At 45.3% G+C, this 16,315-nt stretch overlaps 1 protein-coding gene across 1 annotated transcript in view; it reads right to left on the bottom strand.

Moving 5' to 3' along the window:
* Window positions 1-15,670, bottom strand: part of LOC139612974 (neural-cadherin) — a 133,335-nt gene extending 117,665 nt beyond the window's left edge. Inside the window, exon 1 of the mRNA XM_071469181.1 lies at window positions 14,350-15,670. Coding sequence (XP_071325282.1) covers window positions 14,350-15,319 — 970 coding nt within the window. The 5' untranslated portion in view covers window positions 15,320-15,670. The remainder of the gene's footprint in view (window positions 1-14,349) is intronic.
* Between the last annotated feature and the right edge of the window lie 645 nt (window positions 15,671-16,315).

Genomic DNA, 16,315 nt, shown 5'->3' with positions numbered 1-16,315 from the left:
TCTGAGTCAGTGCTCGTGGCAGATTAAACCACGGTTACTGTAACCATAGCAACACAATTAAATCATGAAACCCTAAAAATTCTCACTGAAACAAACAAAAACACGACAAAACTTAAATAAGATCATAAAAATCACTGAGTTAAAACTTCAGAGTAGAGACCTCAGGAGGATGTTTGTGTGTTTGGGATATTTACAGAGTGTGTGTCTGAACCTCTGTGGGTATGTGTGTGTTTCACATTAATTAAAGCATGTGTGTGTTTGTGTGTATAAGTGCAGTTTGTGTCCATGTGGTGAAGGAGGCATATGGGTCAGGTACCCTGGGACCGCCATGTGACAGCTGGCAACATGTGTGTGTGTCTGACCAGTCCATCTGCCACACACACACACACACACACACACACACACACACACACACGATACAGTTCAGCTGTAGGTGACCTGATGTGTCGAAGTGTCAATAACAAATAATTTGGGTAAAAAAAACTAAACCACAATTCAAATATAGATTTTGTCGTTGTTTATTTAACGACTGATGATGATGATGATGATGATGATGATGATGATGATGATGAAGATGATGAAGATGGATAAATCCTGGTCATGTGTAATAGAACTGAGTTAGCTCACAGTTATTATCTCTACAATAAAGAGGAGAGAAAACTTTTCAGACTCCTGCTCTTAATCAACGAGGGAGAGCAGAGGGAGGATGGAGGGAGGGTGGAGGGAGGGAGGAGGGAAGATGGAGGGAGGGAGGAGGGAGGGAGGGAGGAGGGATGGAGGATGGAGGGAGGGAGGAGGGAGGGAGGAGGGAAGATGGAGGGAGGATGGAGGGAGGGAGGAGGGAGGATGGAGGGAGGGTGGAGGGAGGGAGGAGGGAAGATGAAGGGAGGATGGAGGGAGGGTGGAGGGAGGGAGGAGGGAAGATGGAGGGAAGATGGAGGGAGGGTGTGTGTGGGGGGTAACAGGAAGTTCACAGCGATTCTTGCTTAGACTCACAAAAAAAATCCTGCTTTTACTGCTGGAAACTGAGCTTCACCCTGAAAATGTTGGATGTCCCCAATATCTTCTCTCCCATGGAGAGAGAGGCCATAAGCAGCAAATAAGCAAGATGTGTGTGTGTGTGTGTGGGTGGGTGGGTGTGTGTGTATGGGTGTGTGTGTGTGTGTGTGTGTGTGTGTGCAGATGAAGCCGTAATGAAAGTCCTTCTTCTTCTTAAAGCACGCTGGCTGATCTGCTGCTGTTTGTTCTTCAGCTCTGGTGTGAACCTCCGATTAAAGCTGCGCTCTCACTCTGTCACCGACTGTTTCTGTGCTGCAGTAAAGGTCTCTGCTCTTTTTAATATTTCTTCTTTTATGGTTCTTGTTGAGAAAATGTTTCCCGAGGGCAGCACCGGACAAAAGGTCAGGGAGCTACACCAAGATCATTAGGAATCGTCCGCCTGGAGCTTCAGATGATCCACAGAATAATTTCCTGGCATAAAGCTGCTGCTGTAGCTCTCACTGGCCTGAAGGTAACATGCAGCTTCCTGGAAGTGAACCTGGAGTAATGCCAGGATCACACTGCACGGTATCTGTGATGTGTGGACTGATCTTAAGAAGTGGAGCATAAGGAGCAAAGGTGGACACAACATTTGCTTGTTTAATATTCTACAAGAGCAAGATGGTGCTGCTGTAACTGTATAGAAATCTAGCATCACACTATATAGTGACCAGTTATCAGTATTATAGCTATGACACAATAATAACACATAAAACTGAAATCATTTCACCGAGTGAATGTTTGCAGTTAAACTTTACAACACCAACACATCTGTGTCACAGATGAGGACCAGGGACCAGCAGCAGTACTGCTGCAAGGCCACATGTAAACATAGGAACAGAAAATGTTTTATTATTATTACTGTTTTTCATGCTGTGACTGTAAACACACCTGTCACCTGCTGTGACAACAGAAACACTGAAGCTACACTGCGCTCAGGGATCAAAGAGTGAGCTGCAGCCCCGCAATAAGTTTCAAAAACACACAATCATCAACACTGACAGGAGCAAAAACCAAGCTAAGAGACACAACTAATCCATTTTATCAGTTTGCACAGCGGCTAACAGCTCACTGGGTGTGTGCTCTGTGTGCACGTGATGACACTGCTCCCTGCAGTTGTGTGTGTCTCCTCTGGGAGTGTTAAAGGAGTCACCCACATTTCAAAAAAACACTTATAGCTGCTATTTTTTTTTTTGTTTACTTATTTCTTCCTTTTTTATTTTAGTATTTCATTGAGTTTCTATTTTATGAGAAAATAAAGAAAAAACATGTTAAAAAATGATGAGAAAAAAACAAAAAAAATATATACATATATTATACATATACTCATACACTACATCCCAACACACACACACACACACACACATATATATATATATATATATATATATATATATATATACACACATATGCATACATGCATATTGTGGCATTTCATGATTTATTTATACCTCAGCCTCTGGAGGGGAAATACTGAATGAATACATATATGAATAAATAACATCTATGTTTAATTCATTTAGTGATTATTATTTTAATTATATATATATATTTACATTATCACAGTATTTTGTTGAGGTGTAGACACACATCTCAGGCCTCCACTGTCCGACAACACGACAACATCACAACCCTTCTGTTGCTGCCTGTTTTCAGTACAACACAACAGTCGTTCATTCAACAGTCGCTCACACCGAGCTGAACTTCACCTCACCCCAAATAAACTGTCACAGGACTTTTCACTTGTCTCTGAGTTTTCAGCCTGAAGTCTCTGTTGCCCCGGGAGATGGCGTTGGAGGGGAGGGGGATTTTGGAGGACAGGGATCACCGTTTCCCTCCTAACTCCTGGCCCTGATCCCCCCCCCGAAGAGACAAACTCAGTGCAGATAAGCTGCAGAGCGGAGAGTATACTTTCTAATCGGTGCAGCGACCTTGACTCGAAGTGAAGGTTCGCTTCATCCCAGCATCCCTCCTCTCACAGCGAGACGTCCCCGGGGTCTACCACAAGGGGCGAGAGGAATCAAAGCCCGCGGGGGAGGAAGTCGAACAGAGGAGCGTCACGGTGCAGACTGATGGACAGGCTGACTCTCTGGAGATGTTAAGTTTTTAAACGTGATTCTCCACGCTGCACGGATCAGTGAAGGTCAGAACCCGCTGCTGGATATAACTGAAACATCGCTGCTCTGAGAGACGCTTCATCAGTGAATCCTCCTCATCCTCGCTGCTGTCAAACTTAAAACAAGTGTCTCTTCTAAAAGTATTGATTTCACATCATCGGTGTTCCCCTCACTCCGTCTGATGTTCCGGAAAACACAAATAAAACTAATAAACAGCTTTACAGAGAAACTGGTCTCATGTGAATATGAGCTTTTCTTAATAAATCTGTGTTCCTGATCTAAGTGAATTCACCAGCCACTTTACTGAGGCAGCAGCTCACTACACAACACCTGACCACAATACCTGACAGACCCACTAGACAACACCTTAACAACACAACATGTAAAACTGTAATTCTAATAATATTCAAACAAACTCACTGCAGTTGCTTAAAGGAAACCAGAACATTTGACCTGATCATTCAACAGTCAGATCAATGATAACGACCTCCCTCCACACACACACACACACACACACACACACACACACACACACACACTCCACATCAAATAACAGCTGATCTGGCAGAACTTCAGCCTGATTCTGAATTTATTTGGGAGCTCAGGGTCAGAGTCGGGCTCAGTCCGTACAGTGTCGGCCCAGCTCAAGTCAATCTGCCCCTACGAGTCCACAGACACACAAGCAGCTCCATCCATGACTTCATCTGTTCATCCATCTATCCCCTCTTCATCCTCCCTCAGCTGGAAGAGAACAGCAGCAGAGTGTGATGGGAGACAATTAGCGAGGACGCGTTAACACACACATGAACAGACACAGTGATGTGTAACAGCCCTGAGGGTGTGTGTGTGTGTGTGTGTGTGTGTGTGTGTGTGAGTGTGTGTTGGGGGCAGGGCGTTAACATGCAGAAAACATATGTGCAACATCTCACACATGCATGTTAACAAACACACACACACAGCTGAGGTCAATGTTTACTTGTAAGTTTGTGTGCTTCTTGTTTATTCAGAGCTGATTGGGTGTGTGTGTGTGTGTGTGTGTGTGTGTGTGTCTGAAGATTCGTCTGTTTCCCTCCGCTCATCCCTCCATCGCTCAGCAGACAGAGAGAGGGAGCAGGGGGGAGGGGGGAGTCAGTTTGTATTATCGGTGTGTGTCTGTGGGACAGTGAGAGGAGCAGCTCGACCGAAACGCACAGAAAAGACGTCTCTGTTATGTAACAATCATGTTCACACGCCGAGGCTCCATCTGAACAAGCGCTGTCGTTACCGCTGAGCGTTAAAGTTTTATTTCCTCGAACAGCTCGATGCCAACTCTTCTTCTGCAGATTCAACTTTGTACTCCTGTCAGAGCAGAGAGAGCAGCACATCAGCACCACTGAGGATCTGACCCTCCTCCATGTCACTGTCATCTCCTGCTGTCCTGACTCCAACAGGTTCACCGGACAACAGCAGTTTGAGAGGAGTTTACACAAACTGCAGCGGTTTTATTTTCATCCATCATGTATTTCAGATATAGTTAATACCATAGGGGTCCATATGTTTTCCCGAGAGCCCTGAATCTTTGATAAAGTTTCTGACAACTTGGTGTCATTCTCTCAGTCTCTCTGACTGGAGCGGAAAATCAGTCGAGCTCTTTCAGCTACTGGGGAGCTTCCTGAAGCCGTATTTATGTATTTGTGTTTATCTAAGTACACAAACATAAAGAAGAGGAGAGAGGAGGAAGAAGAGGAGGACAGGTGCTGAGGGGAAGCAGAAGTGAAGAGAAGGAGAGAGGAGAAAAACATGTGATCAAGAACCAGAGAGAACTGGAATTAGATACTGGATGATTTTTTTCATGAGCGACTGTCATGCTTTCCCCAGATGAAAATAGTGGATGTAGCTGCGTGTCCCCGACCCCTTTAAGTTTGGACTGAATGTTTACGATCTCTGGGTCCGCCCCGGAGCAGGAACTGTATGACGGACAGGTGACGTGCCCCTCAAGGTTTTAATAGCTGACACATCCTGTTATTTCAGCATTTATTGTGCATAGAAAAATTTGACCGTATTCATGACAAAACAAGCCAATACTGACTGAATCTTCCAGGGTTCAGGACTCATCAGAAGGTTTTTTAACACCATGGGGCGGTGAGGTCACACCTAGTTGAGGTCATGTGACCAGGGTCAGAGGTCGAGCAGTTAGAGGTAAGAAAAGGAGGCTGCAGAATGGAAAGAGAGAGAGGACGGCTGGAAACAGCTGGAAAATAGAGAGACGAGTGGAAAACACACACACACACACACACACACACACACACACACACACACACACACGATCTCCTGTGATAGCCTGAGTAGAGCAAAGTGGAGATCAAGCTTGTGGCCTGTGTGTTTGTGTGTGTGTGTGTTTGTGTGTGTGTGTGTGTGTCCTCTGATGTCTGCTCCAGACTTTCATTAATTAACCCAGATGAAGGCTCATGAAGATCTGATACTTGGCTCTGTGTGTGTGTGTGTGTGTGTGTGTGTGTGTGTGTGTGTGTGTGTTTGTTTGAGAAAAAGCATGTTAGTGTGTGTGATGTTATGATACACTTAATATGTGTTATATGTGTGTGTCTGCATCATCAGCACACAGCAAGTAAGAAGTGTGTGTGTGTTCGTATGTGTGTTTGACAGGAGCAGTTAACCAAGTGTGTTTCCAGCTGGAACTCTGTAGGATGCATTTGTGTGTGTGTGTGTGTGTGTGTGTGTGTGTGTGTGTGTGTATGTGTGTGTGTGTGTGTGTTTCCAGGTTGTTTTATCCAGGTTGTAGCATCTCACTGTTTAGCTTCACCTTGTTTTTATTCATCTGTCTCTCTGTATAAGATCAAAAAGTTCCCAGGTTTGACCCCTGACGCGAAATCCTCCAGAAATTCTACTGATGTGATCTAGAAATTATAAGATAATCTTGGTAGTTCTTGGTAATCTTGGTAACTTGGTAGTTTTCAGCATTTTTTTAACTCTGTGGTTTTGTATGAGCAGAAAATGATGAAGACGTTCACAGAGAATGTCACTCGACTGATTAAAACGTGGCAGAAGCTGCAGTTCCTCTAATGACCAGTCAGTCCCCACAGACTCCCATGTTCAAATGTCCAACTTAACAGCAGAAAGAAACATGTTTACAGCCTGGTACAGAAACTGCTCTGCTCTCTATAGATCATTTCTCACTTGTTTACATTTTATTTATTTTTTATTTATTATTATATTTATTGAGGCTAAGTTCTGCGGCCGGTTTCTGTGTGGCCGGTTTGAGTGACAGGTCCACACAGGCCCCACCTCTTTTCCCAATGTTTGATTAACCAAGAGTTAGGGGTCAGGCACTGCCAAGATGGCGACAGCGGACCTCTCTTCAGAAACCTGTGGTGATGTCATAGAGGCTACGTCCATCTTTTTTTACAGTCTGTGGGGCTACCTGGCTTCAGTGGTTGAAAATAGGTGGATGAGCTCCTAAAACCCCAAACTGAGCGTGTGTGTTTCTATCTCTGGACTTTTAAACAACATCAAAGTAGAATCTTCTCTGCATTGAAATATAATAATTCAGATTTTGTTTTAAGACATTTCTGTTGATACTTTTACAGAAACTACTTTTCAAACTGATCTAAATGGACATTAAACATATAAACACCAAAAACAGATCCATGCTGTTGGTATGTTGCATGTCATGTGTTGCGTGTTGTTGCACTGGGTGTGTGTTGATTGCTGCAGTCTGGCCGGGGTGACCTTGTCCTACTTGGTGATTGGTGAGTGGCTTTGCCTGAAGCTACAGCTGATTGGTTGTCAATAAGCTATTAGGACAACAGGGAGAGACAATACAAAGGGGACAGAGTGAGTGGAAAGGTAGAGGGACGCTGAGGACAGACAGAGGAAAGGAAGTAAACAAGACAAACAGTCTGAAGTCCAGCTCGCGCCCCCTAGAGGCTGTAAAGGCCACGATAAACAATATAGAAACTTCAAATGTTAGTTAGCTAAAGTTACTAATTTATCTAAGTTATGGAGGTGTTAGCTTCTTATCCTGAACATGTAGGTGTTTCATAATATTCTAAAATTGTGGTTAACAGCCCCCCTGCTTCCAGTCTTTGTGCTAAGCTAAGCTAAAAATGTCCCGGACCTATCTCCGAATCAGACACACAGAGATGAAACTGATTTGTTCACAAACCATGAGTTAAAGGAGCTGTTTGTAAGTTTTGCTATTGCTGCATAGCTAAAGTTAGCATTAACTGATACTTATCAGTCTTGACAAGAGCTTCAGCCATTGTTGTGTTTACAGTACAGGAGGTTATAATACGTCCTGAGCAGCTGCAGCCTGGACACTACAGTGACTACAGCTAAAGCTTAGCATGCTAACTTCAGCAGAAGAAAATAAGTGATAGGAATGAAGTTGATGCTGAACTCAATGTTTATCCCAGACTGGTAAGTAAACAGCTGCTAATGGTAGCATTGGCTATGTAGCAATAGCTAAACTGAGATAGGTCCTTTAACAGCTAGTGTCGGCAAAAAGCAGTCTGAAATTTAGAAAAGGCGCAGCTATCATGCTTCGCAGACTTTTTTCATTGTCGCTGAAAATGACAAAACTCTCTGTGCTGAATCAGATGCACCACGTCCTGGACCTGTCTCTGCACTGGACACACAGACTCTCCAGGAGGACAGCTGACAACTGTTCCTTTAAGCTCTCAGTCCATCAGCTGATGAGTTGTTTCAAAGATGTTCATGAACAGAGCTGCAGTGTTCGTGTGAATCAAAGCTGTTAATATGAAATGTGATGAATATGGACAATTATTTATGTGTGTGCTGCTGCTTTGTTGCCTTTTATAAAGGTCATTCTGAGGAGCTTCAGTGTGTGGTCACAACAGTGTATCCCGCAGGGCTTTACACACACACACACACACACACACACACACACACACATATATATGTACACATATGTGCAGAGATTGCAAGAGAGAGAGAAAGAGAGAGAGAGAGAGAGAGAGAGAGCAGTGAAATACCAACAAATAAACATTCACATCGACACTGCTGTGATCAATTTGTGTGACACTGACAAATACACAATCGCTGTGAAGCTCAGCAGCCTCGAGGACACACAGTCCTATAGTGTTTGGTGTTACACACACACACACACACACACACACACACACACACACACACGGTGTGGTGGCAGGTTGCGTCAGGCCTCAGGCTAAATCCAGAAATAAAGACAATAGAATAAACAGGAGAAAACACAGTGTGTGTGTGTGTGTGTGTGTGTGTGTGTGTGTGTGTGTGTGTTTGTGTGTGTCACCTCAGGGCTGCCAAGCACAAAAATCTGTAGAAAAGCCTGACACACCAGGACAGTGTTTGTGTAACACTGTGTATCTGTGTGTGTGTGTGTGTTGTTTGCGTTCACACAAACACACACAAACACACACTCTGACTGGAACAATTAATAATAGTTAACAGTGAGGCTGCAGTTTAATGAGGGAGCAGGCCCGTCGGTCTGCAGGCAGCTGCATTAATTGCAGCCAACAGGAACAATTTTCTCATTTAAATATGCAAATAAACACATTTATTAGAGTTAATGAGACAGTAAAGAATAAAAGCTCTGTGCTCTGTGAAGCTCGTCTGAGTCACACACTGTCCTCTGAAGTCGTCTTCATATTTCATTTGTTTTACATTTAGTTCACTTACTTCATCAGCACTGTATCGAGTCAGATGTGAAATTCTGACTAAACGTTTCCGACACGTTGAGCTGAGGAATAATGAGCTTAAAATATGAACTGGATGTTCGTGGAGAGAGTCCCGGTGCTGAGGCTGATCTGATGTGATCCACTGGATTGTTTCACCACGGGAGACTCGCCGTTGTCCGTGTTGAACTGCAGAAACACTGACAGCCGAGAGGTGTTGCAGCGAGGTGGTACAGGCACCAGCTTCCAGAGAGCACATTAACCAGACGAGAGCCTGGACTGCAGACAGGACTCAAGCTGTGTCCCGACTCAGGGGCCACATCGTACAAAGGTGTGGCCCCTGAGACGATCTGGTCTACTGGTCTAGGATTTTTGCTTTGCTTTTTTCCACAAAACTTGATGTTTTAAAGCCGTTGGTTTTAACAGTCACATTAGCTGTTGATCTGAGCTGAACTGAGCCTGAGCCTCATCCTCAGGCTCAGTTCATTATTTTCATAACTGACTTGACGTGAATCGTGGGACAGGTTGGGCCATGAAGGACCCACCTGTTGGAGCCTTCGCTGCTCAGGAAAAGAAGGATGCATTTGAGGAAGCAGTCGTACCGCTGTGATGCATTTGGTCTTCAAATGCAGCTTCTGAAGGATGAGGACCCTGAACTGGGACACAGCATCATTTTGGCTTGTGGGTAAATCACATATGGAATTAGCTTTGTTAAGCACAGCTGATAAAATCTACCTCCAATTTACCTTCAGTTCAGTGTATCTACCTAAAAAGGAGAAGCCTGTTTACCTAAATGCTGCACAGATGAGTCTGTGCTCATAAACACAGGCAGAGAAGATGACAGATTAGATCAGAGACTCATGAACCTTGGAGCTTAACGAATCCAGTGCTTTATCAACCTGGAAACAGATCGAAATCTGATCCGGCTATTAGAGTCCAGCCCCAGTGATTTCCACATATTAACACTGTGAATCTGTGACGTAGGACAGAGAGCGAGCCCCATCCAAACACAAGACACCACCACAGACACACAAAGGATTAGAGCCGAAAAGAAGTGGACGCAGCTCCTCCAACAAATAATTCCAGTTCTTAAATATCCTACAAAAAATGACACTATAGAGTGTCAAAAAAAATGACACTATATAACATTACTGTAAATTAGTACTTTTGTCTAATTAGAACAAAAGTGATTCTGGCTGCAGATGAACTTCCTGGTCCCTGGAGCTGATGTCAGTGTTGTTTTGTGTTCAACTTTTAGTAAGTTACATGTTTTTTTTCTTGCATTTTTGTTTCCATCTGTTGTGCAGAACTGTTTTCAAGTTGCTCATCATTGACAGAACAAATCAATAATCAATTCACACACACACACACACACACACACACACACACACACACACACACACACACACAGTTTATATAAGAAGAGGAAACTAGTTTCACAAACACAAGGAAAGCTGCCTGAGGTCATGGTCTCCACACATAAACAAGAGAGCTAAGTGTGTGTGTGTGTGTGTGTGTGTGTATTTTCTGTACATTTATTGAATGTCAAGGATAAAACAGACTCAGTAGAGTTGCTGCCATCCTGCCATCTGCAATGATGGACGAGCTGCCAGAGAGAGAGGTGTGTGTGTGTGTGTGTGTGTGTGTGTGTACTGTGAGGGTCATGTGTGCAGCATTTATAATATACAGGAGGTGAGGTGTGTATGGGACTGTGTGCTGACAGTGCTGTGTAGAGGTGTGTGTTTCAAAGTTTGTCTCCTCCAAAACAGAGCAGACCGACAAACATCAGTCCCTCAACCAAACTCTGTACAACAACACAACCATTTTAAACAGACTGTGTTGTCACAGGTTATGGGCAATATGGATAAATATATTTATTGTGCTAACATAAAGGTACTGAAATATCAATTAACACACAATTTATTGGCTAAATAACCTGATGGAAATTGCATTTTGAAAATATTAAAGGTCGCATATAATATAAATCCATGTGTTTGTGATTATAAAGCAGGTCTAGGTTCTATATTAATACTGTGAAAGTATCAAAGCCTCAGTCCACAGAGAAATGCACACAGCCTGTATTCAGACACTGAGCCTTAAAACCAGCCATCAGGACTTCTGGAACTTTGTGATGTCACAACAAAGCAGTCACTGCTCTCAGCCATGCCCCAAGCCCCGCCCACCTGGACCCACCATCCAACCTTTCATGATTTGGTTTCTCTGAGTGTTTACCTGAAATCTGCTATATTTTTATTGGATCACTCTGAAAACCACCAGCCAATCAGAAGAGAGGATTAGATCCTCTCTTCTGATTGGCTGACTGACCTGTTGTTACTACAGCTCCAGAGAGAAGCCTGAGAGAGGAGATGTAAAACTACACTGAGATGGTTTTTGGTTCTTAAAACCACAAATATATCTTCTGATGGAGATCAACACTTCAGATAAATTTGTGTAATACATTTGTGCAGAAATCTTGAAAACCAACTGCAAAATCGTCCACAACCATCTAACTCAGCTGGAGATATCAGAGGGAAAGCTACTTCCATGTGAACCATGTGATCTCCGATCTCTACAGCAACAACACTGTGACTACACCCTCCACAGTGGTGGCTACAGCAGCAGAGAGAAGCCACAAAGAAGAGAGTGTGAACATTAATCAGAGAGAAGAGGTGGATGTTTTGAGGGTGAAGCTTGTGGAGGAAGATGATATAAACAGTGAGCGAGGAAGATTCAGCAGGTCCAGAGGATTGGTGCTGTTGACTCTGCTCAGACCACAGACAGTTTAAAGTCCAGAGAGAGACCCTACAGAGCCAGATGACCAATCAGAGGCCAACGAGCTGCATCCATCAGAAGCTGCAGCCGCCGCCGTACAGACCTCATTCCCACAGATTAAAATCACAACCACCGCCGACAAAAGACAGGCTGCCTCCATCAACTGGCCAGTTTACAGCATGCTCAGCACCATGTCGACCGAATCACACACGCACACACTCACGTACACACACAGGCCCACCACAGCCACAAACCAGAGCTCTGCAGTCTGCTTCAACACAAACAAAGCTTCCTGTCGGAGGCTCCGGGTCTGTCCAGACCTGGGAGAGCTCCAGGTGAGCAAACACTACTAATTTCTACAAATAAACAGCAGAGATGCAGTTTGGACGGCCTGATTAGCCAGATCTGACCAGAACGGCGAGCCGCCACCAGCAATGCCGTCCAGATGTGGGGGGTTTAGGCTCTTGGTTAAACATTTACTTTAGGGGTGGGGGTGTAATGAGGGGGGGCAGTTGGCATCTGGACGTCGTTTCATCCTGTCAAACAGATCAGCTGCAGCACAGTGACACCGACACACTTCAGTGTGGTAATGTGTTGTACACACACACACACACATATATACACACACACACACACACACACACACACACACACATATATACACACACACACTTTAGTTTATTTAACTATTGGAAATAATCAGTAATAAGTAATAATAGTGATTAAAGCAGCCAGAAGTGTGCTTTTCTAAAGAAACACAACATGTTTCTGAAGTTACTGTTGCAAAAATTCACTCAGTATCAAAACATGCAGTTACACTCGATGTGGACTTTAGTGCACTTTAACTTTGGTTCTGTTTTTTCTGATGTAGATGTCCATGTGTTTGTGATTATAAAGCAGGTCTAGGTTCTATATTAATACTGTGAAAGTATCAAAGCCTCAGTCCACAGAGAAATGCACACAGCCTGTATTCAGAAACTGAGCCTTAAAACCAGCCGTCAGGACTTCTGGAACTTTGTGATGTCACAACAAAGCAGTCACTGCTCTCAGCCCTGCCCCAAGCCCCGCCCACCTGGACCCACCATCCAACCTTTCATGATTTGGTTTCTCTGAGTGTTTACCTGAAATCTGCTATATTTTTAACAGATCAGAAGAGAGGCTCAGATCCTCTCTCCTGATTGGCTGACTGACCTGTTGTTACTACAGCTCCAGAGGGAAGCCTGAGAGAGGAGATGTAAAACTACACTGAGATGGTTTTTGGTTCTTAAATCTTCTGATGGAGATCAACACTTCAGATGAAATACAGGAGAAGAGTAAAATATGGGACCTTTAAAATATGATCAGAAGGAGAGAAAAGCTCTCCTGAACCACAGCTCAGCCATGAATGCTCATATAAATCATTTTTTAAAACACCATACGGGTTATTCGGACTGACAAATAGTCGATTTAGTTGTTTGGGTGAGTGGACCTGTTCACAGTTCTTCTTTAATCTAAATGGGAAATTGCAGCGTCACAGCAGCGAAGTGAAGCAGAGCAAAACAAACACGGCGCTTTCACCAAATAAAAAGAACGAAGATAACAGAAAATACAAATTATCAGATGCAGTCAAGGTTACACACAGGCCTGTGTGTGTGCGTCTGTGTGTGTGTGTGTGTGTGTGTGTGTGTGTGTGTGTGTGTGTGTGTGTGTCTGTGGGTATTAACGGTATTTTGAAAGTGACTGAGGTGTGTTTATTCTCTTCACCTCACACACTAAACACTGTCAATTCTGTTTGTCCTTTAACGACCTGCTGGGTGTGTTGCCAGCAATCCCACACACACACACACACACACACAGACACACACAGACACACACACACACACACACACACACTCTCTCTCTCTCTCCCTTGGCTGTGATTTGAGGAGTGTTGTAAGGAATGAATGAAAGAGTGGAAAGTAGCAGCTGACGGTTGAGGTCGATTCAAACTCTGCTGGAAAGAAGCCAACACACACACACACACACACACACACACACACACACACACACACACACACACACACCTCAATGAGTGAACACCACTAAATCCTTAAAGGAAAATTCTGTAAAATAAAGAGGAAAAATCTGAGAAAACCTACAGAAATATTAGAGATTAGAGATTACTACTGACCTCTGACCCCACCATTTGTAAAATCTGGTGAAGGTCCTGCACTAAGACAAAGGTTATAACCTCAATAAAATCAGTTACACTGATTTTCCTCTGGTTTAGCTGCACAATTTCTCTTTGCTTCCCACTAAACCGACTGAACGTTCTGAGTCTGTCTGTGGAATCAAACCTGCGCGTTTGATCCACAACTGTGCGTAAAGGAAAAGCTTTTAAGGATTTGCTGACACTCCCTGAAATAACCAGGTTTCAGGGGCATTTGAAGACCTGTGAAATCTCTCATTTTTAACAATGGTCTTGCGTTTTTTGAAACAGGGAAAAGAAGAATTTCAGGTTTTTTTTTTCTTTTCTAAAACTTGTGGAGTTCATGACGATTCAGCTGCAGCTTAAACAAACCAAACCACGTCCAAACCCCGTACAACCATGAAAGATTCACAGCGGGATGCAAATCAAACGAAGTGAGCAGCAAATCGTCCTTCAGCGCTGTCAGTTTTTCAGCTTCATCAATGAACCCAACAACATGTAAACGTGGCTCCCTGACCCTGCGGGGCTCTGCGGGGCTCTGCGGGGCTCCTCTGCGTTTTTACGCACGGAAAGAAAAAAGCTTTCTTACCTCGAAGGTTCTGGATCTTCACCATCACCTCGGCGGGCTCCCGCAGGCTGCGCGCCAGGTACAGACGCCCTGAGTCCCGCTCGATCTGGACCGGCGAGTCTGCCTCGGACATGACCTCGAACCACCGCTGCTCGAACCTCTGGTCCGGCACCGTGAACACCAGGTCCCCGACTCTGACGTGGTCTGGAACGGTCACCGTGTAGGTCAGCTCTTCGGAAAGAGCCCGGGGCCTCCGCCGCGCTCTGCCGGAGTGGTGGACGTTGACGCGCAGGAACACCGGCTCACCGACCAGCGCCACGTCTCCGCCGTCCTTCACGTAAAGGCGCAGAGTCACCTGGCTGACCCCCTGGAGGGACCCGACCAGCCTCACCTGACCGCTCAGGGGAACCACGTGGAGCAGGTCAGACTCCGGTGACGCGTAAAAGGTGACGCGTCCGTTCCTCTCCGCGTCGCCGTCCTTGGCGTCAAAGCGGGCCAGCTCGGTACCGAGCGGCGTCAGCTCGTCCACCTCGACCGTTATGTTCCCGCCGGTGAAGCGGGGGATGTTGTCGTTCCTGTCCGACACCTCGACCTGGACGGCCGCCGGTCTCCTCAGACACCACGGCGGCAGCTGCACCCTCAGCTCGTACATCGCTATAAACTCCCGGTCCAGCTCTTTGGCGGAGACCAGCCCCAGATGTCCCCGGTGGTCCCGGTGTCCGCGGAGGTGAACAAGCCTAAAATCAGACGCGTAATCCCCCTTCAGGCTGGCGTTGAGGTCCGCACCGGGGCAGCCGCCGGTTCCGACCGGCAGCGTCACCCCATCCACCGGCGTCCCAGCCGGAGAGTTCTCGGCTATTTGGCCGAAGTAGCGCGCTGTGTGCTCGTGCTGCGCGGACGGACACACCGGTGAGACCTGAAGCAGCAGCAGCGGGAGCAGGTGAAGGAGGAGGCTGTGCAGGGGAACCGGTCCGCTCGCAGCTTTGGTCATGTTTCCATCAAACCCGGTCCAGTTGCAGAAGACAGCAAAGTGTCCGCTAGAGCCACAGGAGCGGATCCGTCTCTGTTCTGATCCAACTCCAAAGACTTCTGTCCCGGAAAAAGCAGAAGCAGAGACAAATATTCTTCACTCTCTTAAACAATTCACTTTAAATATTGTCTGAGGTCCTGAACCCGGTGAGTCAAGAGCTCCAAGTCCATGAGTGCGCAAAAAGAGAATGTCAGTAACAGTGTGAGGCCGATAGTCTTCTCCTCTCCAGTTAATGAATAATTCAATCAAGAGACTTTTACGCACAAACCAAAGAACAACAGCCTTTTTCTCTCCGTTGTTCTGGTAAATAAAATATAGTAACATCAACAGAAGTGACGGTAAAAACAATCTTCAGAGTTTGTCCAAGATCAGTTCAAATATTTCCCCTACAGATGATGATGATGATGATGATGATGATGATGATGATGATGCGCCAAGTTGCTTCAGAGAGTCCGGAGCGTCTCCACCGTCTCCACCGGAGGATGGATCAGACTGAGGGGCACAGAGACACCCAGCAGTCTCCATGTGGCTCCGTCGACACCTCCCACACCGGAGGAGAGAGACCAATCAGAAAGCAGAAGCGGAACTGAGTGACAGGCGGCAGGTCCCGCCCCCTGACAGGCTGAGTCAGCTGAGAGAGAGAGAGAGGGAGAGATGCTTCAGTGTGAACTGATATTAACAGGTCTGCTGTTTTAACTCATGTAGCTTCCACTCAGAGGCAGAGGCAGTTTTCTATAATTCATTTCACATTTATCACAACAAGAAAAAAGAATTTGTTACATAAACTGTGACTGAATTATGAACCAAACTGAAGCTGGAGGTGAGCTGACTTCATGGAGGCGCTGATGCATGTGTCTGAACTCATGACAGGAAGGAGGCAGCTTATTGGGTTGGTGGTCAGCACATTACATCCAAGCATCAGTGTCCAGGGCTGAAACATGAAGCATCAACAGTGAA

This window comes from Trachinotus anak, unplaced genomic scaffold, assembly GCF_046630095.1.
Source record: "Trachinotus anak isolate AG129_WGS33_773 ecotype Australia unplaced genomic scaffold, CSIRO_AGI_Tana_v1 ptg000032l, whole genome shotgun sequence".
Classification (NCBI taxonomy): Eukaryota; Metazoa; Chordata; class Actinopteri; order Carangiformes; family Carangidae; genus Trachinotus; species Trachinotus anak.
The sequence above is the reverse complement of the archived record's forward strand: the minus strand, read 5'-3'. Positions and strand labels throughout refer to the sequence as shown.